This window comes from Onychostruthus taczanowskii, unplaced genomic scaffold (genome assembly GCF_017590055.1).
Source record: "Onychostruthus taczanowskii isolate IOZ18803 unplaced genomic scaffold, ASM1759005v1 scaffold114, whole genome shotgun sequence".
NCBI lineage: Eukaryota > Metazoa > Chordata > Aves > Passeriformes > Passeridae > Onychostruthus > Onychostruthus taczanowskii.
In genome coordinates this window covers 914,491-941,516 of record NW_024498074.1, presented here as the reverse complement: position 1 = coordinate 941,516, position 27,026 = coordinate 914,491, and the positions used below count along the sequence as shown (strand labels likewise).

The window sequence follows — 27,026 nt, the reverse complement described above, 5'->3', positions numbered from 1 at the left end:
GGGTGCGGACTGACGCAGCCGTGAGGGGAGCCCGCTGTTAAACCATAAGGGGCCGCCGCTTTCCGCACAGCGCCTCGGCCCTCAGGGTGCCCAGCCGAGCGGAGCCGAACCTAGCCGAGTACGGCCGGACCGCGCCGAGTATGGCCGAGCCCGGCAGCCGGCTCCGAGTTCGGCCGAACCACGCGATTGGCTCCGAGTTCTGCCGAACCGAGTCGAGTACGAACGAGTCCGGTCCGGCTCCGAGTTCTGCCGAACCGAGCCGAGTTCGGCCGAACCGAAGCGCGCCGAGCTCAGCCGAGCGCAGCGAGCCGGGCTGGCCCGGGCTGTACGGGGCGCGGCTGCCGCCTCTCGCCACACGCCGGGCCGCTCACGGGCAGCCGCCGGGACGGAGAGCGGCGGGAGCGCGGTCCCCGCCCGTCCCGGAGCAGCGCCGGGCTCGGCTTCTCGTACAGAGCCTGGGGCGGTGCAGCGGGATCCCGCACAGGTGTTCCGGGGCGGTGTCGGCCGGGGCGGGCGGTGCCTGGGCGAGGCTGCGCGAGCAGCAGCGGCGGAACACGCTCCGGCTCTGTCGGTTCCGCGGGGCGAGCGCAGGGAGCGGCGGCGGCGCGGAGCCGGTGAGCGGTGGCGGGATTGCTGGGGCCGGGGCTGGGGCTGGGGCCGGGGCCGGGAGCCGGGCTGGCCTGAGCCGCCCCGGGCCGGTGAACTGATATATGTCAGCTGTAGCGAATGGCACGGTTTTGTTGGCATAGGACCTGGAAGTGTCTCTCCGGGGAGTGTGCTGTAGTGGAGGGCATGAATTAGGTGGTGAGCTTTTCAGGAGAAAATTTAAAACGCTTCCTGAAAATTGAGTTCAGAGATGAAAAGAGTCTTAAAAGCAGGGCTGTTTGCAAGTCTTTGCAAATGAAGAGATGCTTGATTTTTGGTAGGTGTAAAAATAATTTGATTTTTAGAACAGGTCCTTGCTGATCGTTGTCTTTAGATCAAACAGTGCCTTTGAAACTTCTCTTAATATATAATTATAATGGCTGAAGTAAAGCCTAAAATCAACATGCAATTGAATCAGGGTGTTAAAGTCTAGCTAAATTTCCGTATTCTTTCGTAAGAACTTTCCAAGAGCAATAAGCAGAAAAAGGAATCTGAAATACAGACTCTGCCATCATGTGTTCTGCTTAGAGCAGCCATTGGTGCGGGCAGCACTGCTGAGCTTTGCCTCGGGTGATCACCAGCAGACAGCGACAGGAGTGGGTTTATAAAGCCTTTATTTTTGAATCATTTTAGTGAGGGAATTGAAAAGCTCAGTGCATGACAAAACACTGAAGATTAATGAAATCGTCATTCAGTGCCGAATGGAAAAGGGTAAGGGGCCGGAGAAGTTACACAGCAAATTTTTTCTTCATGTTTTTCTCGCTGGCAGCCTAGACTGGAGAGACAAAAGGAGTGTTTTGTAAAGCGGCAGCACTGGCAGTACCTCAGTTGTCTGAGCCCAGTGCAATGGGCTGCAGATGGTGAAACAATCAGGGAGGGCACAGCTGGGGCTTGCAGGGAAGCTGGAAGGGTGGGCAGAAGGGGCAGACAGACTGACAGCCAGGTTTGTGTGCTCGTGCTGCTGCCTACCTCGGGTTACAGACCGATTCCTAGCACGGATCTGCTGTGGACAATCAGGGCAGCACCCTGGGAAAAGGAACACAAACAGCTGTCAGAGAGAAGCCAAGGACAAGAGTAGGTTGTGCTTGAGAAGGAACTGCTGGAAATTTAAACTCGTGCCTGAGTTAGGGTTCAGGGGAATTCTGCTGGTACTTCCTGACCCTAGGACCCACGTGCCCCTGGATGTTGTGTGTCTTCTGCTTGTGTCAAAGTGGGAAAGAAACTTTTGGAACTGATTGGAGGCAAAATAATTATTTCCTAAGTCTTCCCAATATATGTAACTGTGTAACGCTTTGGATATAAATAAAAAAAGAATTCAATGAATAAGCACTTTAAGATATTGGTAATAGCTCTGTGCCCTACAGGGTAACGAGGTTGCTACTGCAAACTGGCATTTGTACTTCTGGCAATGGCACATGGCTGCGGATGAACCTTTCCTGTGACACAATCAGCCAGGCTGCCCATGTGTCTGTGTGTGCTGGGCACTCCTGAGAACTGATCCACATGCACTTTTTACTGGCTGTCCCAGAGTTTCGTAAGGCTCTGTAGCACAAGAGGAAGTTTATGCATGCTAGAGATGCAGTTCAATTCTGCACATGGATATTTTTCAGCTGTGGCTCGTAGATACTTGGCTCTTCTGACAAGACCTGAGAGAGCTTCATCTAATCTCTAAGATGTGCTTTGAGCAGCTGGTTTGACTGAATGCCCTCCCGACAGCCTTTCCATGTGCAATTGCTCAGTGGCTGTAATCTGTGCAGCCAGGATGCACAGAGAGCTCTGCCAGTCATTGTAAGGGCACACGGACAGCAGCTGGCAGAGCAGCTTTCCAGTGCTCAGTTTCCACGTTCCTGTATGTGTGCTTTGGGATTTTTTGGTTGTTTTTGTTTGGGTTTTTTTTTAAACAAAAGGAGATAGAAAGTACCTCTTCCCCAAGACATCCCACAACATCTTGGTGCTTGCAGCACTTGTCCAGCATGGCAGTGAAACTCCCACCAATTTTCTTTATGTGTTCATCTGTCATTTGGGGCTTGCGCTTGATGAGGTTGACGAGCAGTCTGAAAAGAAAGCCACAAGACACAATTAATCCTGCCCGCTGTAGTCGCATTCTTGCTTTACAAGACACCATTCCCCCAAGGCACAGCTCATTTGAGGGTTTTTTGTCATGCCTAGATGAGCCTGTTGGTGACTCCAAACTGCCAGTCTGACACAACCATCAGGTTCTTTTGTGTTAGCTGGGTAAAAGCTTAGGGAAATGATCTGTATGTTGCCCTAATTAAGTACATCTCAAGGTTTGTGCTGGCAGCGGGGCTACGTGAAACTGGTCAGGTAAGAGAGGGATTTTAAGTGAAGAATAAATTCTCTTTTGCCTCTCCCAAACTACACGATGTTATAGGCTGAGCAGGTCAGTACCAACACATAGCTCTGGTTTTCTGTCACCAGTGAAGCCCCAGTCAGATGACAAAACAGGGTGTAGCTGCCTGCTGTACTCCCAAAGTGCTACGTGCCAAAAGCTGCCCTGCAGTGTTTATTGGAGCTTACTTCAGCTGCCCTAGTTCGCGCTCAGCCGGAGGAGCAGTGCACATTTTCTCATCGAAGTTGAACATCGTGGGGTCAAATGGTGGAGGCACGTATTTGGTATCCACGCCCATGGCAGTGAAACAGGGTCTCCTGTAGGAGTAGAGCTCGTTGCAGCACTGTGACACCTGGTCGTTGATAGGGTGGCTCTCCTGTCTCTTGCACATATCTTCAATGATGATGCTCAGCTGGAAAGAAAAGATGAGGGCACAGGTTAGTTACAAATTCCCAAAAACACAGCGGCTAAGTGATGTTTCTATTACAGCAGCATGGCTGGAAACACCTGCTGGGAAATGGTACGTGTTTACAAATTAAAATGTATAGGTATTCCTGGAGGAAAGCATTTCTTCATCAGTCAGGGGATTGGACTACAATCAGTAGGTTTGAGGGTTTTAGGACACTGCTTTAGGACATTTCCCATATACAACTGCCACAGTCCCAGGTATGGAGCTCCGGGCAGCCTGCTCCAGTGGAAGGTGTCCCTGCTCATGGTAGGCTGTTGGAACTGGATGATCTTTGAGATTCCCTCCAACCCAGGTTATTCTGTGATTGCCAGTTCTATGAACTCACTCTTGCTTGCTGAGAGAAAGCCAAGTTTAACTAAAATTCTCACAAGATACCATCAGCTAGCTATTTAGGCTCTCACATCCATTAAAAAATGAACAGACTTGGAATTCTGTTAGGTAGATGCTTAGCACGGTGTTTATGCAAAAACGCTGTGTTTGCTGTCTCACCAGAATTCAGTGTTTGTATGAACAGGAAACATCCCCAAGAGGAGAAGGGAAAAGAGTAATTCCGTGTACTCACGTAGCCCTCAGAACAGGCCATGCGTCTGTCCTCAGGGAGACCGCAGCACTTCTTGCCAACAGCGGTCATTTTCTTCCCGATTTCAAGCAGGGTCTCGCTGGATACCTGAGGCATTTTCTTGGCGTAGCGGACCAGAATTCTGACAAAGTCAAATGGAAATGGCAGTTACTAGAGCATTCTTCAGGTGGAGCACGAGTAGCCCCCTGAAGGGGAACCAAGTGAAGACTCCAGAATGGTTATCAGGAATGGTTATCAGCTCACCCTTTGAGGAATTCTGCCTCGCCGTGGGTGTTGAACAGCTCACAGTTGGTCCTCACAACATCCTCGGTTTCCTTGATGTGCTTGTTTGCTTCCTCTTCCTGCAAACAAGGAGAAATGTATTAGTAATATTAGAGCAGGACTTGCTGCTAGCAGTCATACAAATGTAACTTCTGACCTCTTCTAAACCTTATCTACAACTACTCTGTTTGCAGGATTGATGAGCCAGGATGGTGTAGGCAGGATTTGATTCCCTAGCGGGTCTTAAGTTCTAACAGAAATTTCCTTGAAAAAGGCAGCAACATTTTTAGAGTTTAATTTAAATTAGTTACCTGTTGGACTTATTTTCTAAGCAGTGGGAGTTTGTTTTTTTTGTTTAAATCAGCTAAATATTTCAATTATTATCAGCCACGAGGGGAGCATCTCTTGGCCAAAGCTTTTGGGAACTCATCCTATGCTGTGTCTTGTGTGTGGCTGAGCTGTGGATCAGACCTAAGCTGAGGTGTGTGTGTGTGCTGGCCACGCATGCTCCCATCACAATCCACGAGCAGCCATCCTCAGGGCAGGCTGTGAGCTCAAAGAATAACGGAGCAGTTAATTGTCAGCCTCAGGACAAGCAGAATCACAGCTGAGGTACAGAGGCGTCAGACAGCTGAGTGAGACTGGTCTGAAATAACGTGATGTGACAAATGAAATTACTCTGTGATCTGAGATACCCCTGTATCCTTGTCATGGCCATGGACTGCTTCATCTCCCACCAGGACATTAACCTCCCCTGGAATTAGTCTCTCCTAAAGCTTTCTGTCTGCTCTTGTGTAGGAGCTTCTCCACACAGTTGTGTGATGACAGGTACCAGCCAGGCATTCTAGCCATCTGCAAGCAGAGTTTGCACCTACAGCGTTCGCGTAGCACGCGGCAGGGTGGTGAGTCTTGCAGCACTTATCCAGGAGTGATTCGTATGCCTTAGTAATCCTCATAATCAGCTGTGTGGAGAGCTCAGGGTGTCTTCGTGAATATTCATAAACAAACCTGCAAGGCACAGGGGCAGACAGAGCTCCTGAATAATGTGCTGCTTTCCTCAGCACGGCGCAGGAATAACGAGGACATTGCCTCAGGTGGACAATGAGCTTGGAATGCTGCTGGCACTACTTACTCTGACAGGAACGCGTCGTGGTTTGGCTCATAGTGTTTGCACAGGTCCTTATCGTGAACGTATTTTTCAACCAGAGAAGGAAGGTTGTCGGGTTTCGCATCAAACTCTGCCTCCATGATGCACTTGGTCCTTTCCACAGCTGGCAGCTCGCAGCAAGGCTTGAGTTTGCTTGAGAAAACATCTTGTTTAGAGCACAAGGAGGCCACGAGCTCTGACTGTAAAATTAATACATAGTATCAGATAAGATGTGCAGTAATAATTTAAAGACAGGTTAATTCATCTGCTCTCTCTGCTTCAGACTCTTCTCTTTTCATTCAGGTCACCTATTTACTTAGCCCTTTGCTAAAAAATGCTGTCTTGACACAAAGAGAAATAAGCAGGGCCTGTGCAGGGTGAATGGCTCCCCTGCTGATCCTAGAACTGAGAGCCCAAACTCTGCACAGCCAGGGCACGTCACTGAGTGCTCTGTCACGGGGATGCCTGATGGGTCTTGTCAGTCCTGCCAGATGCCCAGCTCTGATAGAGAACAAGCCCAGAGCACTGGAACGAGCTGGGTCAACAGTGTGTCCAGGTTTGAGTCAGCCAGGCAGTACTGACAGCATCTCACCATTGCAGAGGTTTGTTCATCTGTTCTCTAGCATTTGTTGGCACTACAGGAAAGCTGCATTAGGATTGGAGAAAAAATTGCAGCCTTTTTGCCTCCACTTGTTTTTCCCTATGACTGAAATTGAGTTCAAGTGAATAAATGCCATGAGACAACCTCCCTGATAAATGTTCTGGTTTGGGCCAAACACTCTGGATAAAGTGTGAGCAATGGCTTCTTGTCCCTATGATTAGACAGGGCTGGATCCAGAGCTGGGCTGAAACCTACTTCCAGAGTCAGCTGTGCTGATCCTGAGCTTTTCAGTGCTTGAGGAACCTTCCAGTAGTGCCAAGTTTAAGTTCCCTGGACTGTGAACGTGTAGCTGCACAAATTACTGTCTTACTATATATCTTTCAAATATGTCAATTTTGTTTTAAAACAGTGAGCTCACCCAGTCATCCACGCATTCCACCATGTCCCCATCACAGCACTCTTTGTAGACATCCTTCACATCATGGACCATCTTAACAAGTTCTGCAAATGGAGCCTTGGGGTATTTCTGGCTCATACGAACGAGTTTGCTGGGTAGAAAAGGAGAAAAAGACTCTTGTTTTACAGCACTGTGGGGAACAGAAAGCTTCCACGTCACTAACACATGATAAGGTAGGGCAGGATTATTTCAAGAAAATACTCATCTAATTCCTGGTGGCTAAAAAAAAAAAGGGCATCAACATCTGCACCAGTAAAGCCAGAAAGGAACAAGTCTGTGGTTTTCCTGTTCTGCCTGAACTGTAAGAATCACACCCAGTATTCCCCACCACTCTTGAGCAACTGGAAAGTGCTCCAGATTCCTTGGCTCATGTAGCTATAGTCCTGATGATGCCTTTAAATGAAAGCTGGCTGTGTCTGTAAGATAATCCTAGTCAATATTAGTGTATCAGCCTGGCCACAGAAGGAAAGCACCTCTCTGTGCCCCGACAGGTGGTCCAGTTATTAAATTGCCAAAGCTTGTCTTTGTCTTACAAACAAATGTTGTAACAACTGTGATTCTGCCAAGTGGGACTTTTTGGTTGGTTTAAGGTTCAAACTGGCACCTTACTGTGCTGACTAGTGATGCTGTAGGAACCATGTAGCTATAGTCCTGATGATGCCTTTAAATGAAAGCTGGCTGTGTCTGTAAGATAATCCTAGTCAATATTAGTGTATCAGCCTGGCCACAGAAGGAAAGCACCTCTCTGTGCCCCGACAGGTGGTCCAGTTATTAAATTGCCAAAGCTTGTCTTTGTCTTACAAACAAATGTTGTAACAACTGTGATTCTGCCAAGTGGGACTTTTTGGTTGGTTTAAGGTTCAAACTGGCACCTTACTCTGCTGACTAGTGATGCATCCATCACTGAAAGCTGTAGGAATGGGGTACAGCTTTGGCTCAAGTGTGGGTTAAGCACACTGTGACTCTGGTTCTGAGGGACACTCCAGCAGTTAATTCTCCATCCTCTGGACTGGTTCCAGAGATGGTTTAATTGCTCTGCAGCTCTCACAGCTGAGCTTTTCCTAGGTTCTCTCTCACAGGCTGACAAGCCTACATTGCATCAAAAAAAGTGATTGGCACTTACCTGGCTTGGAAAGTCCTCTCACCATACTTGTTGAGGATTCTACATCCGTGCTGCTGCTTCAGATCTATCTTCTTGGCTCTTTCCTTGATGTCAGCTGCCTGTGGTAACAGGACACACATTGTCACATTAAATTATGTCCAATGGACAGGATTAATCCTGGCCTGTCTCTCCAAATTCTTCATGCAAAGCTTTGCATGAACAGGAAAATTCTGCCTGTTTCTCACTCAGTTTCGTAGTGTTTATCCTCAGAGACAAAGCTGCTGTACCTTTGCATCCAAGCAAGCACCAATATCACTGTCTGCACAGCAGCTTTTGAGCGCATTTTCGTATTCAGCAGCCAGGCCCAGGATGGCTGGGGCGTGCAGGAAGGGGTTTCTTCTTGCAACGGTGTAGACGAAACTAGAAGGGAAAGGAAAGCCTTAGTTCCGTGTTCCAGTGACAAAGCCAATGGCCTTAAACCTCTGGCAGCTTCTCTAACCTTTTTTCAAGTTTAGAAATCTACTTTAGAGATCTAGTTTAGTAATCTGCCTCTGAGACATAATGCCTGCTGATGGGAAATGCTCTGCTGAGCCTCACTCGTGGCAAGGCAGGGCTCGGTAACTGTGGCTGAAGGGCGATCTCCTGATGTTGGCAGCCCTCTGGTTTGACACACATCTGCTTTTTTAAAATGTGTGGTCAGATACTTGACAATTCTGATTTTCAGTGTGAAAAGCTAATCAGTGGCCCTTTCACCAAGACTTTATTGCCAGTATTCTGTTCACTGTTACCTTTCCTCATTCTTGCCAACTACACAAAGAGTAGTGGGAAGCTGGAGCAAGTAAGTTATTAGTATTGGAAACACTGAGTTTTCAGCAGGTTTGGGGAGGAAAGCTCATCCAAGATGTACAAAATGTGATCCTTAATCCCTGTTTTGACTGCAAAATCCTGCTCTGGCATGAAAGAGGAAATGTGAGCGGGTAGGACGCCACAAGTGGCCGTTTCCTTACTTTCCCAGGAGCTGCACGCGGTGGTCCTTGTACTCGGTGCAGATGACGTCGGCCGCCGGTCTCTCGTAGGGCGGGACGAAGTCGGGGTGCTGCACTTTGAAGGACAGGAAGCACTGGTTCCGTTCGGGATCGGCCTTGCCGCAGCAGTCAGCCATGCTGCCGTAGGAGTCACGGAGCTTCTCCACTTGGCAGATTTCATCCAGGAAAACAGAGGGCTGCAAAGGGAGGTGTGAGGGTCAGAGCTACTGTTTGTATATAGACAGCGCGGTGTATTGTCTGTTCCTCTGAAAAGGAAAAGCCAGGCTGAACAGCAAACACATTTTTACTGGATAAGGTTTAGACCAAAAAGCAAAATCATCTACTGGCTTTCAATCATTTTATAAAGATTTATTTTATGTAGTCCAGTATCAAACAGTTCCAATGCTTTACTGAAAAAAGTTAATAATAATTTAAAATACTCTGTGCAAGACAGTGATCTCCTTTTACTCATAATTGCACTAAACTGAGTTTTCAGAGGAATTGAAGTGGGATTTGAGGGAAACCTTTAGGGAGAACTAATGTCTAGCTGAAACTGTTAGACATCCGGGGATCCTAAATACCTGCAAACTTCTTTTGTTACCTGATCTTAGAGGAATTTTTTAAACCCTCATAAACTAAGTGCCTTAAATTAGCACACACCTTTTCAAGTCACCCCAGTGTGGAAATCCACACATTTGGGTCACTTGAATACCTAGAATGAGGCCTGTCCCTCACAGCTGGGGTTTTGTACCAAGTGCTAACACTTATTTTCAGGCAGTGCTAAGCTGAATGTGCCAGAGTGTGGTGTTTGGTCTCCAGCATGTCTCCATGGATCATTTAGGCCCTTCTTAAAGGCAGAGGTTTAGAACCTGACAAAACCAAGTTCTGTGTTTAAGCACTGGAATCAGAGCATTGGCCTGTGACAGCAGCCACCCCTGAAAGGTTCAGGTGTAAGTGCTCAAGGAGGGCGATCCTGGCAGCTGCACAGAGCCAGGAGAAATGCAGCAGTGAGGGGTTCACTGCCTACCAGTGGTTTAGAGCAGCCAGGGGCATCCTCGTTGGCCACACACTTATGAGCCAAATCAACCACGTCCTTCACCAGCTTAGACAGTCCATCGTAGGAACATCTCTGGAGGTACTGGGCAAATGTGATCATGGCACTGCAACACAAAGCACAGTTTGGAATATCAGACTGAGGAACATCAGGCAGTATTTGCAGAGCTGCCTCTGAATTGAACTTCAAATTACATGCACAAAGGTTCACCACAGCACCGTGCAGAGCACAGTGCCAGATCCCACATCTGTCGTCTTCTCTCCTCCTCTCTGAATATGTTTTTAACCTTCCCAATAACCTTTTAACCCAATAACCTTTTAACCTTTAACCTTCCCAATAACCTGTTTACATTCCCAATAAAAAAAGTCTTGAATATTAAATTATAACCAAACAAGAAAAGACTGTGATTGGAATTTCCGTCACTTTTACCAGCGATAAATCGTAACTCATAATTGCCATGACCTGAGCTGGATTTGGCCACTGTTAGCAATTATGATCTTCAGGCTGCCTTACGTGTCTGTCAGGGCCCTCTCTTTCCCAAAACCAGTTTCAAATGAAGATCACTGATTTGTCCCAGAAAACCTGTCGCAGGTTTCTTTTTGAGGTTGGTAGTTTGTGGTTTTTTTCTGACCAATGCAGAATGGTTTCTCTTCATTCTAGGGATAGCAAACCTGTATTCCTCATGCCTCTTTAATTTTCAGAGAAGGAACAGAGGCTTTTTCGCAAGGTTTCCAAGGAGCTCTTTTCCCAGAGAGCAAGGAAGTCATTGTAACATTTTCAGGTCTTAAAACATTTCTAGGTTTTGCAGTGACAGGAGCTGAGTGAGTGTTTCAGCGAGACTTACACACTCCCTGTGAGCTCTTAGAGAGTGCCTTACTTTCCCTTTTTGGTACAACATCAAGAGAGACAAAAAGCCAGTTAGGAGGTGGAAGCTGAACGTTCACTTACACTGCCTTGAATGTCTCTTCCTTCAGGTCGTTGAAGCGGTGGGCGATGGGGCTCTTGTGGTCTGGGAAGAAAAGGAGAGGGAGCAGTGATGCTCGCTGTCACACTGCCTGTGCTGGACCCTGAGAAATGCCTTCTGGGCACCAGGGCACAGATTTTCACCAGGCTTCAGCATGCACCTGACTTCCGTGCTGAACAGCTGAGGAGCTTGAACTCGTGTTCATTTGTCTGCAGGTACCCAACTCTTAGGTTTGCTTGTGTGTCTGAGGGAACCCCAGCCTGTGCTTTTTATGACCTAATAGAATATTCACCTCTGTAAGCAGCTTCTTCATTCACTCAGAGTGACTGTTGGGACTTATTATTCAGGGTTAGCAAATGTGTCCTTTGGGTAACCACCCCCCCAAACGCTGCAGATAAAGCAGTGCAGCTGCAGTTTGATTTGAGCAAACCTTCTTCTTCTGAACACAGTTATTAACTTTTCAAAAGACAGAACTTCCAAGAGCACAGTGCAGCTGCTTTTTCCGTGGTGGAAAGGAACAGATCCTGACTCACTGACATCAGTTCATTTGTCCTGAGTGTCCTACCCATCTCCCCACTGTCTCTTGATTTAGTTTATATTCAAGTCCATCACATTTTTCTGTTCAATATGGATCAGGCTCCCACAAATTATTTGTGAAACTATATTAAAGACATTAAATTGATAGAAAAAAGACTTCCAAGAGAAGTAATTAATCCTTTCTTACCTGCATCTCGTGCAGTTCTTTGCAGGTTCCTGGATCTGGCAGAACTCAGGAGAAAAATAAATGAAATTAATGTTAACCACTTCATGGTTTCAGATTATGATGTGAGCAAAATTGCTCAAAAGTGCTAGGAAGATTGAAGGAAGAGCATCTGCTTATATACCCTTCACTAGCTGTGCTTGTAAAACATTAACCATCAGGCTGGCATTTGTGAATTGCCATTTGGCCTGAGGAAGATTACAAAACTTCAGCTGCCCTTGACAAAAATTAATTTGGTATTAGTTATTTATTCTGTGTTGTTATTGTGGGCCTTTTTGTCCCGAAGAGGTCGAACCTCCCAGCACCCAAAAAAGATAAAGTTTTGCGTAAATTTCCTTATCAAATGACAAACAAGGAGTTCAAGGCATCAGGGCTAATCCTGTGGCCTTTTTTTTTTGCTACTATTTGTTCAAAAGCAGAGCATGTTGGTATTGTATAGCAGCCGCTCACCAGAGACCATTCAGTCCACCTGAAATTAGAGAATTTTAATTTAAAATCACTGTATTGAGATGAGATGGCTAATCTAGACATGTGTGGCTGCTTTGAGCTCCTGAATTTGTTGGGTCCTGCTCTGGTTTTCCATGGGTGCTGCTGTTCACTGATACCCAGAAAACAGCCAAGCACATGGGCAAACATGTGCAAGAGCTGCTCATTTCAGAATTTTTGCAATTTCTCATTTGTACAGACATCTTCCCAAGAGTAATCTCTTAATTAAACATGGCTTTCATCTCTGAAAAATTTCCCATTGATTAGTCAGTAACTTAGGAGATCAGACGTAGGAAAACTGTGCAGTTTGCACAGGGCCCCAGGACATGGAATAAATCAAAATTACTTTTCAGGACACACAGTGAGATGCTTCAGAAATTCCCAAACAAGTACAAGGCTGGATCCTTGCTGAGTGCAAAGTGATGTAGCTTCCAGCGGGAGATGCTACAATTTATTTTAATTAATTTGTGTCCCCAGTGTGTGGATGTCAGCCCACACAGCTGGAGGTTGTGTGCTGCCTTGCAAGTGCTTGGTGAGCACCCACGTGGCAGAGCCCAGAGTGTGCTCTCCAAACTCTTCCTTAGTCTTTGAAGTTCCCTTTTTTTACTCTGTTTTTCTTCCTCAGATGGGCAGTTTTGCCATAACTCCATAATATTCCTAATGGGAATAGTAAGAACAATTCCATGATCGTTTTCTGGAAATTTGACTGAGTACATGCATAATACTTCCTTTTGCTTCTGAGTGTGAGCTGCTAAAGACATTTGAAATAAGGCAAATGATATGTCTAAGCTCAAAATATTTGCAGGCAGTTTTCATTCAGGAAAATGCCTAGGCAATGCACCTTGTGTTCTTCTCTGCAGCTGAGATGAGTTCACACAATAGTTTGATACAATGAAATTTCTACAGGCTGCTGCTGTTGCAAAAAAAAAAAAACAGTGCATTTTCCTGAGTCTGCTCCTGATATTTCTATAGGTAAAAGGCAGCATTCTGTTAGTGATTTAAATGAACAAGGCTCTGTTTTGGGAATTAAAAGGTTATTTGGATAACTCTTACATGGAGGATGGTGCAGAAAAGCCAGGTTGGCAGAAAAGCAATGATAGAAATGTCATAATATTAGACATGGAGATTGTTTTCAGGTGGTTGTAGCAAAAACCACATTTCTGGAGAAGATGGGAATTGATGAGCAATCTGGACCTTTCCGACATGTGCTGCTTTAGCCTAATAACACCTGGGCAAAGAGCTCGTTAATTCAGTCTGTAATTATTTTACTGACCGTATCCCTCGCTCAGAGAAGAGCCATCTCCTTTCACATTTCAGGAGAGCATTCAGTGGGACAGAAACACACGTTTAGGTATTTTGTGGGTAACTATCAGGCAAAACTGTGGTATTGCTGAATGATGTCTTAGAACAGCTCTTGAGATGCTCTCAGGCTGTACCAAAGAAGTCTCCAGAAAACTACAGCTAAGGGTTGGGAGGGCAAAGCTGAAATTCAGCACCATGATTGCAATGTTGCATCTTGGAAGCTCTCTGGAATTTTCCCTTGCATCATTGTGCAGTGTTAGCAAGAACACTCCTGGTCCCCTGGAGTTAATATGTAAGTTTGGAATACAGGGTCCATGTTTATTTCTAGATATCTTCTGTTGTCTGTCCTGTACTTGATGCCAATGGTTCATATAACTGCTGAGAGCTGAACTCCAATGCTCATGTTTGTTTAACAGTATTAAATAGTATGCTGAGTTCCTTGTTACTCTGTGCTTTCATACTGCATTGATTTCACTCCAACAGTTGTCCTGGCATTAGAAAAAGGAATTTATCAATGGCATTGTAGGATGATCCATTTTCACACTCATTTATGACTGAAGTTACATGTATATAACTAGTTTTATTCCAGGTGTGGGGAACCAAAGGACAATAATTCCAAGAGTAATTGACCTGGAAATAAAAAGGATGCATAGTTTTTAAATACTTCATCATACCAGCCTGTGCAAAGTGGAAGAGTAGAAGCAGTGGACCGAGAGGTACTAATATGGAATGGGGCTCTTGAGAAACAAATGTGATGTATCATGAGAAGAGCAGTCAGAGCCCTTTTGGGAAGTAAGTAGTTTTCAAAGTAATCTCTCAGAACCCAAAGGACATCAAGAACCCCTTTGCTTTTGTGGCCCTCAATTTTATTTACTGCTGTTTCTTCCTTTTTTCAAGACCTATAGTTCTGTTTGTGGGACGGGACCATGAGGCACACACCAAACCTAGAGACAAGACATTGCTGTGCCAGTAGCCACAGTGAGTAGCTATTTTTTAATGACTGTAATGATCAGTGTATTTCTAAATAAATGTCTGTAGCTCTGGATGCATGGACAGGTACCAGACATACGTTTTTTTCCTGCTCTGGTGCAGGATGTTTGCCATTCTTATCGCTGATGTCTGGCTCCAGAACGAGTCCAACCTGTCAGATGTATGGCTTTTGTTTGAACAGAGATGGACTCGTCCATACAAAGCAAACATAAAGACAGAAGGGGTTTGAGGCAGAGACCTGCTCAGGTGTAGCCAATAGCATTCCATGTCAGGTGTATGTCCTGAGCATATGGTGAGTTCTGATGCTCAGCTGTTCATCTTCTGGCACCAGCCACTCACCTGCAGAGTTAGTGAGCTTTTGATCATTCACAGAAGGATTTTGGAATCGACAAGAATGACTGTTCCTGCTGATCCTGTACACTATCCCTAGGCCGTTCAAGCATCCCTACCCCTTTGTCTCACAAGTCCACAGTGTAGTGATGTAGCTGTTTCCCTTATTAATGACCATTTGCCAACATCATTCTTTGGCAGCAGGAACAAGAACAGCTTTGCTTTGCCTATTAAGCATTCGATTGCCTGAATATGTACAAACACACAGCCTTCAGTGCTTTTTGAGGGTATCAGTTCTGAGGCTTCTCAGAACTTGTCTCTGCTTGACAGCTTTGCTTTGCCTATTAAGCATTCGATTGCCTGAATATATACAAACACACAGCCTTCAGTGATTTTTGAGGGTATCAATTCTGATTTTTGAGGGTATCAGTTCTTCTCAGAACTTGTCTCTGCTTTCCATGTCCCTGTGACTTCTTGCTCTGCCAGTTCAAGTAGGTAATCCCTCAGATAGCTGAGTATGGGCTTCATCTGTTATCCATTTCTAAGGTCCCTCAACAAAAATCAGTGCTATATCTTGGTAAGGGCATATCTAAATTTTGTATCTAAATAGAAAATAGATGTGGGAAAGAAGTACTTGAGGCGCAGCATTGCTCTATTCAGGAAGTCCTTCTCAGGAAGAGGTTTTTCTTCAGTATTTCTTACAATGCCTTTGATGTGGAACTGAAATCGTTGCGCTGCTGTGATTGATGTTCAGCCCATGATAGGACTATCAGTGGAGATCTATTTTCTTCCTCTTACATAACTCCCTGAGGTCTTTGGAATCCAGTGCATTCACTTGTGCCCTAGAAACTTTTTGGCACTCAGCTTCCAATTTCTGTTCTGCTCTGCTGTGTTACCTGATGGCCTTTGGCAGGAGAGAAGAGCCATTTAATGTGGTGTAGTCAAGAGCCAAAGCTGAAAGCTTCTGTTTGGCAAGAGATTGTTAACATTCCTTTCCTAAATTCGATGTGCTTTAGCAATAAAAGAAATAATGAAAACTTCGGAGGAACAGCAGGAAATGTTTGGAGCATCTTTTTGTTTTGCATTTCTTTAGGCCATTGAGCCGTAGCCTTCAATTTTTAAAAAAAAATATGTCTACTAACTTTTTTTGTAAGTGTATATGCTAAAATCAGGAGCAATAAAATCAACTAATGATTCTGGGAGCCACAGGTTTTGCTCTCAACTTGAAACACTTTAGGGGTTGAAAAAAATCCTGTATGTCTAGAGGGGCTGTGGGACTTGTGGAAAATTTCTGCCATTCTGCAGGTGCCCCCCACAATGTTACTGCATCACCTGGCAGTGCTGACACTCTTACTTGCCTTATTTTCCATTTAGTTTCATTGTAAACTTAGGGTTTTCCCATTCTGGTATAAAAACTGCCAAGCTATTAAATATTTTCTCCTTCATGCCCATCTCCACAGAAACAGACTCTGTGTTAGTGCTAAAATTGTTCTCTTGTGCTGGTTTTTCTGCTAGGACCTTGGGGTGTTTTTGTTGGTTTCTTTCTTGGGAAGATCCTAGTTCATCTCTTTCAGACAACTTGTAAATGTTCAAGCATTAAGGACATAAAGGGAGTGATTCTTTTCTCAGCCTTTCCTCTATTCCTGAGCAAACAATTCCTTAAGAAAAAGCCCTCACAACTTTGAAAAATGAAAATATAGTAGTTTTAAATGAAGTGCTGGAGCAAGAATAGCATTTTCCACCTCAAATATCCCCTGCTGTCTTTGGAATTTCTTTAGCTGAGAGTCAGGGCCTCAGGTGGCACCTCAGCAGGAGAAGAAAAGTTTGTAGAGCCATTTTTAGGTCCTCGTTAATGGAGCAGGCAGGACAAGACATTTTAAAATTTGGCACTGCTGTTTACTTGCTGACATAAAAGGATAGTCCACTTCTGCACATTATGCTGCAATTACAAATTCTGAGGTTCCATGAATGAAATGTGAAGCATCTTGTCCCTTTATGTGAAATCCAAAGGCAAGGTGAAATATTTCCATGTTCTGCCTTAGCCTGTGAAGCCAAGTTCAGTTAGTCATATCCCAGTACCAGTATTTTCCTGTTGTTAGAATCTATTGCTTTTCAAGCAGCATTCAACCAGACCACATTTATTAGGTGAGCTCTGGCTTGCAGTTCCAGTTCAGTACTTCCAGATTGCCAATGATATTACCAGGGTGTAATGATCTCTTAGAAGAGAACTGGATTTGCAGCAGCAGCAGCAACAAAACATTGTCTCTCTTCAGGTTGCTGTTTTCCTTCCCATGTTCTCCTTTACCTGGATTTGTTGCACTATGATATGTAATTCTGGAAACCTGGGATTCCCAGAGTTAAGGAAGTGACTAGAAATAATACAAAACTGAGGAAACGTTGCTTGGTTTATTTGTTGGTTTTTCTTTAGAGTAGTGCTTCTAAACTCTCATTTTCAAAATGATGAATGACTGGGGTTTGAAATTCGGTGTCTCTGACTTTGAGGGCCTTCAGGAACACCTGATTTTAGAAGAAAGGTTCCTCAGCACGTTCCCAGAATCAGAAAAATTTCTCAGAGACCAGAAACTGTGATTGAGCTTAGCAAAGGTCTGTATAGTTCATGAGGTTCTCTTAAATAAGTTATCAGAAGATTGGTCCATATATCAGAGGAACTAAGGAGATCTATCAAGCAGACCTGTGGCTGTGTAAAGCCAAATAGCTGTGATGTTTGAATTGGTTTTTTTAAATTTGAACACTAAACTGAGAATCCTTCTTAAGCCATGCAAAGAAATATTAACAAAATCTTTGCACATGAAGCTTTTGGTGTTGTCTTTTGGATCAATTAGGCAGAGGCTACACTCCCAAGGGCATTCCTCTGTGGTGCTCTCCAGCCCCATGCTGACAGTCCTTGACATTTGCTCTCTGCCCAAAGGCCTTTTTTGCTGATACCAACAGCGCTTCAATATTGCCAGCCAGGCATATCCACAGGTCAAAAAAATGACTCAGGAAATTCAGTTAGAACAATTAATGTAGTAGTGCCCTTCCCTGGTGTGGGATTCGCCCTCTCTGAACCTGAGAGAAGCAGAGAATGATCAAAACAATTCTTATCTCATTTGCTGCTCCAGTGCTGTGCCAAAGTAGAATGCAATATGCAGATGGTTCACCCACCATGGTGGCGTTTTGTTTCCTTGGCCTATCGGGGCCAGGCACGTGTCCTGACGGTCAGTCAGGAGACAGTCATGAGATTTTTGCACTTTAGATGTGGTGTAGTATAGTATAGAATAATATAGTATCATAGAGTAATTCATTAGCCTTCTGATGTCATGGAGTCAGATGCATCATTCTTCCCAGACAAGGGGTCACCTGATTTTACCATACTCTGGTACCTTCAGTTCAGTGTGACCTTGGGACTCTGACTTTCCTCCTTGACTCTGAGTGCTGGAAAATGGAGTGGGAGCTATTCCCAGCACAAAGAGGCTTAAGGCTTCCCTTAAAGTCAGTGCAGATCTAGGCAGATTCCTGACTCCCTGGACTGGAGATTGGAAGCTGGGCAAATTATGTGTTGAACCCAATTTCTCCCAGTTCCTTCTGGCAGAGAGGACAGCCTGGTGCTAAGTCAAGACTGAGGACACTGTTGCTGGTGAGCCCAGGAAACCTGAAAATGCTGGGAGTCTGATATGAACGCAAGTCTCGTGGTTTCTCAGGTCCTGCTGCACTGTTGGGCGCTGCAGCCTCTTGGCTGTCAGCGAGAGGAGCTCTGGGATGGATCCTTTGACATCCCAGAATACAAATGTTCTTGTATCACTTGATAGAAATCTCTCTCGTACAGAGCCTGCCCTCCCTGCAGGTTTGTCAGAGCCAATAGGGAAATATAACTGGATTTTATGGAAGTTTATCAGTACTCTCATGTTTCAGTGAAACATTTTGGATTCAGTTAATTTACACGCTGTATTGGTGCACTTGCCAGTGCTGGGTTATTGGTTGCATTTGATGATCATGAAGGGACCGGTTTGGTCAGGCACAATTTGCCCTTAGTGAAGCTGTCCTGCATCACTTCTCTGTCTTGCGTGTGCCTCAACACTGATTCCTTAAGATGTGCTCCAGGGCCTTCCCCAGCACAGAGGTAGGGCTCACCGTCTGTGGTTCCATGGCTCTTGCTTTCTACCCCTCTTACAAAGAGTTTCCCTTTTCCCAGTCACTGGGGACTTCACCTGACAGCTGTGACTGTTCCGAGGTGATGGAGAGTGGCTTGGAGACCACATGCATCATGCAGTTCCCCCAGGACCTTGGGATGTGTGCCATCAGGGACTCGTGGCTATAGAATGTTCCATGTCATTCCCACTATCCCACTGTCACAAAACAGAAACTCCACTGACATGGGCTTAGGTTATTTTGCCTGTCCATCCACAAGAAGAAAACTTCACACTCAAGCTGGTCATAAAATTCAGTCCAGAACAACATAACATCGGAGTTAAAAATTATTGTGTGGAGAAATTGAAATTGAGACTAGGCTTCCCAAGGAACTTGTGTGTATTATGTCAGTTAGTTAGTTAGCATTCAAACAAAAGCAAGATTATTTTATTTGGTTCTTTGTTATTAGGCAGGCAACCTATCTGCTCCCCCTTCTGAAAGGGAAATGAGGTTTTCCCTTCCTGCTTTTAGTGTATAAGTGCACTTTAGGCAGAGCCTCCTGTCTCTTGGGCACTGATATTGCTTAAGGAGCTTTTTGGCAACTCACAAAGGTTACCAGGCCCTCTGTGCAAGGTTTTGAAATATATTCAGCATTGACCTAATTCTGGTCACGTCAAAGTCAGTGCCAAAACTTGCCTGATTTCTCTGGAAACCGAGCTTAATCCAAGGGAGATTGTATCTTGGATCTTTCCACACAGATTTTCAATCCTCCCTACAATATTTTAAGCAAGTTATTTCACACCAGATCACAGAGATGTTTTTGGATTGGTTAGTGGATGAGTAGGACATGTACCTGCAAAAGCAAGTCTAGCTCAGGTAATATCCAGATTACTCTAAAAATGATGTTCAAGCCTAATCTCTTCCTAAACGAGGGCTCTGACGGGGAAAGCTACAGTGTGTCCTGAATAAAAGGTGTCAGCATTCCATAAGATCCAGCCCGATGAAGCATTCTCCAAGCTCTCAGGCAGGAGAAATCTGCCACCTACTGTTAAGAGAACTGTTTGCACAAAGAGGCCGTGGACCTCAAAACTGAGAACATTTTCATGTCCCTGTGGGAAAAGAAAGTGACAGTCGTAGAGAATTGCCACACTGATGTGTCCAAAAAAGAGATCAGCCCTCACTGGGGTTGGATTAATAATGGAGAGAACACTCGGCTTGTTGATTAGTAATGATGTGTGATTTATTTGCTGCTCTTACTGCATGTTATCTGTGCAATGCTTATGGAGGCAGTTTTCTTGAAGAATGTTTGCACTGTCCTTACAGGAGTCTTTTTAAATTAAAGAAACACATCAGAAATACAGAATGTGAGAAGTTCCCTAAGAAATGAGGTAATGCTGATAAAGCACTCCAGAAATTCTGGACTGCTTTTCTGGCTTGTGACAGTCACTATCTAACAAAGAGATGTGCAGGATTTGGAATTAGGATACTTAAATGTTGCATGTGAAGTGCTTTGCTGAATCCAAGCTTAAAATCAAGCAGCCTCACTGAAATCAAGCAGCATTTAAGAGCTTTGGTGTACATGGAGAGACTGTAGTGATGTCTGAAGGTAAGCCTGGTAATTTGTATTCAAACTGAGTTCTGAAAAGTTAACTATTAGCAATTAATATATTGTCTGTAATTGAAAATTACACACTTGAGAAAACTGAGCCGAGGCTGTGCATTAGAATTAATGACTGAAAATAAAAGATCCAGATGTACCTTTCAGGACACTCATAGGCTCACTCACTAGACAGTTATAAGTTTGGCATTTGAGGTATTTTCTCATTAAAAAAGTATAAATGAACTCAGAGGCATAGGGAAGAAAGTAAGAGGATGCCAAGTGACAAAAAGAAAATTCACCCCACCAGCACTTTTTCTCTTTATTGAAAAGATCACTAATTGAGGAACACAGAGCTATTTCAAGGCAGCTCCTACCTTTGTAACTAGCTAGCAATAGAGTCAGTGGCATTGTAAATGCCACACACAGAAATGCTTGCTTAGCCCGCTGGACATAAACTACACAGAACAAAACCACTTCATATTTACTGTCGAATAAAAAAAATTCAGGACATAGATATTTAAGAATCCAATGCTTTAGTGAAAGCTAATTTCCAAAGCCTTGGGAAGAGCTAACATCAGACTGGTTTTAGCTGCAGGTGCCGGCTTTTAGCGCCACCCAGAGTCGCACTGGAATAACAGCAACATTGAGCTCTCCTGTTTTTAAGAACCCACGGGCCCCTGAAGCGGAGCAGGACCCCACAATATGCAGCCGGTAAGTGAAACAGCACACAGCAACAAGTGAGGGCAGGCTCTGTTTGAAAACAGAGGCTCCAGGGGAATTTTAGGTCATCAAAAACTTGTGGACGGTTTTTCTAGTTCTAATTTGAGTTCTGTAAAAATGTTCTTCCTTCACTTCAAGTGCTTTTCTGAGATACCAAAGGCATTTCTTACACTGCCCTCACTGAATCCAAGGTCTTACCGAGTTTTACATGGAGATTCCCACTCCCTTCCTTATCCAGAGATAAAACTACCCTGGGAGGATAAATATTTTCAAGGCACACTCTATATGAGGAGAGAAAAAACAGCCTGAGCCTTGTTGTTCTGCATGCCAGTAGAAAGCTGCTTGCACTGAGATCTTCCAAGCTGCTCCAGGAGAAGCTGTTTCAAGGACTAATTTCAGAACTAATCAATTGTTGACTTTAAAAAGTGGTTACTATAGAAATTATCATTATGGATTGGCTGGACCCAGGCACAACACAGACTGTAAGAAATGTTTAACCTTCTAGCTGACTCCTGTGCAGCCCACAGCTGATGCTGCCTTAAATGTCAGCAATTAAAAAATAAAATTAAAAAAACCAGCAAAATATTAATTTGACAAGTAAACTTTAATACTCAAATATAGGTGATGCGGCTTTGGCTTGAGAGATCTCATTTAGAGTTTTGGATTACAGATCCCTTATACATGAAATACACCAAAAAAATTCACTTTATCTTATGATTTGTCTTGTCTTTGTCTTACATTACCTGTGACCACACTGAAGAGAATGAGCAAGAATCCAGAATCTTGTCCAGATGCCCTTGGCCTCTATGTGCCATGATGTTTTTCAGTTTTGTACTAAAAAAGGATAATAATTTTGAAAGTTTTTCAAGCAAATTAGGAGCCTGAAACACACCTTGGGAATAATTTATGCATGTTAACATGTAAGGTTGACAGAGTATTAATGCATTTTAGGATTTCAAGTGCTGAAGCCATTTCTTACCTAAGACTCCCCAAGTACTAAATATATTACAGAACCCCTGTTTTGTTTTTTAACAGAGCACTAGCAGATTTCTTCATTGAATCAGTTGTTGAAAGGTTTTGCTTTCTGGGCTTGTTTTTCCTTTCACAGCTCTCCCTGTGAGGAAGTGGTCAAAGCTGGCATGATGTTCTAAGAGCAACTGATAGAGCACGCACCATCAGTCCCTGAGAGGGAACACAAATGGTTCTCAGGGCACCTGAGTGGGATATGTCTGTGTGTCTCCAGTGACACTCATCATGGGTGAGGACAGCCAAGGGCAAATCACCTGCCTTACTGCACCAAACAGGCAGAAGCTGATCCCAAAGGGGCTTTCACACTGGAGGGGTTTGAGTGAGACCAGTAATGTAAATGCAGTTTGAGTGTGAACAGTAATGCAAATGCAGTTTGAGTGTGACCAGTAATGTGAATTTACCTTCTGCTGTAACTCTATGCACTTCTCTTGGGCTAGCACTGCTCTTTGTAAATTCCCCATCTGTCTGGATTGTTTTTATTTTCTTTACTCACAAGGCCACACCACCTGAGATGCTCACAGGAAACTCGCTGTAATGAAGAAATGCAGATGATTAATAAATGTAATTTAAAGCAAATTATATGGCTACATAAAATCTGTTCTAAATCATTGTTTTCCTTGTGCAATTTACTGGGATTAAAACTGAGTGGTTTAGACAAGGCTAAAGATGTGTCTCACGGAGCTGCACTTCTCTGAATGTTCAAACAGTTGTGTTCTTTTCCTTCTTTCTCCCTTTGCCTTGGACAGCAGGCATTGCATACTTGCTGGACAACTTCAGTTCTGTTACTTCTGTTTAAAATTAGTCCAGGTGGTTTAATTGGTTAATCTTACCTGCCATTTCTGAGGATCTTCCCTGCTAGGCACCAGGGAGGTCCAGTGAGCGAGTTCCTTTGGTATGTGTGTTGAAACAATACAAGCTGGGGTTCACAGTTCCCTGAATGATAGAAATAAAACCATTCCAGCACATATAGAAGCTGCAGCAATGGCAAAACTGTAAATATCAAAGACAACAAAAGCGTTCATCAGTGAGAATGGCAGGATTTGGGGTTTGGATTGAAGTTTATTTGGATGATCAGCTTGGTAGCTTTGTGGAAGTTGTACCAAAAATTCAAGAAGTTATGAACTCTTTTCAGTCCCTGTATTAATTGCAAACAAAACTCATGCTCCCTGCTTCCTGACCTTGACAATGACACTGCTTCCAGCAGCTGTAAATGAAACTGAAAGCAGATCCATGAGGATAATTACACCACAGCAGAGGTTTCAACACATTGTTTGTCCTATAGAACTTTTTAAGGAATCTGGCACACAGGAGGCAGTTCCTGAAAGCATTTCCTGAATCCAGATCCCAGGTTTTCCCACTACTCCTATGGAGCGCTCAGTGGAATGATCAATGGCCTGGAGGAAATGGAATAAATAGGAAAGCAGGAATCACAGATGAAAGAGATAACGAAGGATTGTCATTTTCCTCAACCTTTAGGAGGGTGGAGAGGCCCTGGCACAGGCTGCCCAGAGCAGCAGTGGCTGCCCCGTGCCTGGGAGTGTCCCAGGCTAGGTTGGAGAGGGCTTGGAGCAACCTGGGATAGTCAAGGGTGTCCTTGCTCATGGCAGGAAGCTGGAACTAGGTGATCTTTAACATCCCTTCCAACCCAAACCAGTTTGTGGTTCTGATTCCACGATTTCCTGCAGCTTTATGCTACCAACAAACCCAAGTGTCCAAAGTTAACCAACTTCACAGACTCACCAGGGAAGGAAATGTGTTTTTTAGGTGTTACTGCCCTACTTAGAGCCTGCACTGACTTTTCATGATATGAAATCCATTCTCTACGAATGGAAAATCAGGAAACACAGTTATGGGTCATACACCCTTGTGGAAACTGGGACACACAAAAAACAACCTAATAAAAAAATGTGGATTATTTACTCCTTCATTATGTCTTGGTGATTTCCACAGTATTTACAAGAATGTTTTCCTTTGGGTTTCTAAAATATGAAGTGCTGGAGAAATGTCACACCTTCCCAAGGCATTCAGACCATCCCAAGATTAGGAGCAGAGTTGTGTTAGCAGCTTTTGCCCATGACAGAATCAAATCTCATGAGCCCCACGGTTCCAAAACTGAGTTTCTCTAAAGAACTGAAGTGCTTTGCTTGCTGTTGCACTCACAGAATCTCATTTAGGATGGAAAACACCTCCAAGACCAGCCTGTGACCAATCTCCAGCTTGCCCAGAACACTGAGTGCCCTGTCCAGCTGTCTCTTGAACAACTCCAGGGATGGTAACTCCACCCCTTCCCTGGGCAATCCCAATGCTTGACAACCCTTTCTGCAAATAAATTCTTCCTCATTTCCCACCTGAACCTCCCCTGGCACAACCTGAGGCTTGTTTCTTGTTCTATTGCTTGTGAACTGGGAGCAGAGCCCGACCTCTACCTGGCTGCACCCTCCTGTCTGGGGGGAGTTCTAGAGTTCCCTGAGCCTCCTTTTCTCCAGGCTGAGCCCCCAGCTCCCCCAGCCACTCCTCACGACTTCCTCTCTAGACCCTTCCCCAGCTCCACTGCCCTTCTTTGGAAGGGCTCCAGCACAAAAGGCTCAAGCTGGGGTGGCAGGGAGAGGGGGATAACCGGGAAATGGAGGAGGACTTGCTCTGCAGCGCCGAATGAGGAGGCGCCACTCTTTGATCAGAGCAGAGGTCGCCCCGTAAAAGCAAGGGCACAAACAGTCTCCGGCAGGCTGCTCTGACCCTGGGCTGGGGGGCACCACACAGAGATAAAATACTGTGCCTGCCTTCACCAGCAACGCGCTGCAGCCTTTCCACGTCTAACAACCCGAATGGATACTTGGAATAAGGCACAACTGCAGCCAGTACCGAGGGCGGGTTTGTGATACAATGTGGCTGAGAGCGAGCGCAGCCCGAGCTGGCCATTCCCCACCCATCCTGGGAAGGGACAGAGAGAGGGCAGCGAGCAGCCCCAAGGGCAAACCCCAGCTGTGCAGCCACCCTTGCCGGGCCCAGGTGGGTGAGTGTGGTGCATTTGGATGACCTGTCTGGCTGCTCGTACAGCCAGAGCAGTCTCAGGTGTGCTTGGTTTAAAGGCACCTGCCTCTCGGACCAAAGAGGGAAGCGACGTCCTTGTCACACGGCAGCACAAATGTCAGGTTGTGGGGCTCAGATCAGCTATGTTCACGTACAGTTCTCTTTTCTGCCTCTTGTGATGACACCAAATAATACACAACGTAAATGCTAAGTAACATGTTTGTAGTTGTAACAAATAACAAAGGTTTAATCTCTGCTTGCACCCCAATAGAAACCAGTAAAAATCAATGCATTTGCATTAATTCTAATGCAAAAAAAAAATAATTATAAGAGGACAAAAGCATTATTGTCACTGATCTGCCATCACACATCTGGTGCTGGTGTGGCTGGAGATTTCTGCACAGTCACACCAGCAAGTTGGAGGCAGGGGGCTGGAGTATTCAGTTCATTCCTCCTGGGTCGCACCAAACTATCATCTGCAGAGATATTTGTAAAGGAATAAATAATAATATATAGATATATAATAATATACACTCCTTGTACCTGAAGATTAGAGGTTAATCTTCTCAATTGTAAGGTGTAGAGCCTGTGTCAGTTATTTCCAGCTGACTTGGAATAATGCAATTTAGCAGTGGGGCTCTGACAAGCAAGGCAGTCCTTTCATTAAGCACATACAGGGGCACCTATCAGGATGTTTTGGGGGGATTTCAGCAACACGAGGATTTGGGGGGAAGCTGTGCAGACTCCATGATGACTCCTCAATCCAGTTGAGGATTTATTTCAAAAGGAATGTGTGATTTCAGAGGAGCTGCACGCCTGACCGGCGCTCTCCAATATCAGCCAAACAAGAGAAAACACCAAAGCACTCAAATAACAACAATTTCATTTCATTTCTGTACAATATAACCACAACAGGCATTGTTGGTTGGAAACACCAAACCCAGAACAATGGTCAAAGCCCATTCCTTCAACGAGCAAGCCACAATTTAAATATTTAACATATTTAACTTACATTTCACTTTGGCCACTGCAGGGCTTGGTCTGCCCTAGTGGAGGCAAGGTATGACTATCCCAAATACACTTTGGGGATGAAGATCTGGGGCAGGGGGCCTGAGGGCTGAACCAGGGCACGACGACGTATTCGAAGGGTTTCACTAAAGAAACATGGTCGAATTGACAGGGGCATCTCAGTGTTTGTCATTTTCAGTGAAACTGTATAAAAATTGTTGTGAGGCAGGGATGTGGAGCTTACTCCTGAATGCGGAGCACCTGGTGGGAATGAATGGTGTGCAACACAGAACCCCAGAAACACTTGGTTTGGAAAAGACACCGACTTTGACAGATCACTGCTGCCGTGTCCTGTCGTTCCTTTGACATCGCTTTTAACTGGAATTCTGTGCTCTACGGTTTCACTGGCCACCTCTTTTAGCGACACTCCACCATTTATTTTCTGACCCTTTTAGCCACCCGCTCCCCCCACCCCCGCCAATTTCTGTCCTAAGAGGCGTTTGGAGGTTCCTTTTTAATGCACATCGTCCGCACCGTGTGAGAGACCATCCCTTTTAGGCGGAATTCTGAGTGTCGCGGGGTTTCAGCACGGGCCTTCCCTCACGGGATTTTCCCGCCCTGGCCGCGCTCCCCTCACGCTCTGGCGGCAGCGCCGCCCCCACAGACCGCGGGGCCCCGCCGGGCCCTGAGGGGGTAACTCGGCACCTCCGTGCCCACGGGCGGCCCACCGGGAAGGCTCCCGACGGAGGCCAGGCCGAGACACCCGCCGCCCTTACCGAGGCGCAGCGGGCTGCAGGCTGAGGGTGATGACGCAAGCGGCGGTTCCGGCGCCGGGGCGGTGACCCAGGCGGCGGCGCGGGCGGAAGGAAGGAAGGGAAGGAAGGAGGCGGGGGGTGCCGGGGTGTCTGGCGGCCGCCGCCGCCGCGGTTCCGTCGCCGGGAGCGGGGGGGGGGGCGGGAGCGGGCGGCCTGAGGGCAGAGCGCGAGCG

The 27,026-nt window shown here is 45.4% G+C and overlaps 1 protein-coding gene and 2 long non-coding RNA genes across 3 annotated transcripts; 1 reads left to right on the top strand and 2 right to left on the bottom strand.

The window, feature by feature from the left end:
- Nucleotides 1-1,225: 1,225 nt before the first annotated feature.
- ALB (albumin) lies at nt 1,226-11,508 on the bottom strand. Its single transcript, XM_041427432.1, has 15 exons — nt 11,380-11,508; nt 10,640-10,700; nt 9,665-9,797; nt 8,620-8,834; nt 7,900-8,032; nt 7,634-7,731; nt 6,472-6,601; nt 5,438-5,652; nt 5,181-5,313; nt 4,288-4,385; nt 4,027-4,165; nt 3,184-3,407; nt 2,567-2,699; nt 1,615-1,671; nt 1,226-1,420 (listed from the first exon to the last, which is right to left on the bottom strand). Exons 1-14 carry the CDS (start codon nt 11,462-11,464, stop codon nt 1,621-1,623), a joined length of 1,848 nt encoding a protein of 615 aa, XP_041283366.1. The 5' UTR covers nt 11,465-11,508; the 3' UTR covers nt 1,226-1,420; nt 1,615-1,620.
- A 2,287-nt stretch (nt 11,509-13,795) lies between these two features.
- On the top strand, nt 13,796-22,216 carry LOC121348183. The gene is made up of 4 exons (XR_005954349.1): nt 13,796-13,995; nt 14,101-14,181; nt 20,841-20,962; nt 22,080-22,216. It is a non-coding gene; the product is annotated as an uncharacterized LOC121348183 (long non-coding RNA).
- A 186-nt stretch (nt 22,217-22,402) lies between these two features.
- Nucleotides 22,403-26,948, bottom strand: LOC121348184. The gene is made up of 3 exons (XR_005954350.1): nt 26,815-26,948; nt 22,831-22,933; nt 22,403-22,529 (listed from the first exon to the last, which is right to left on the bottom strand). It is a non-coding gene; the product is annotated as an uncharacterized LOC121348184 (long non-coding RNA).
- Between the last annotated feature and the right edge of the window lie 78 nt (nt 26,949-27,026).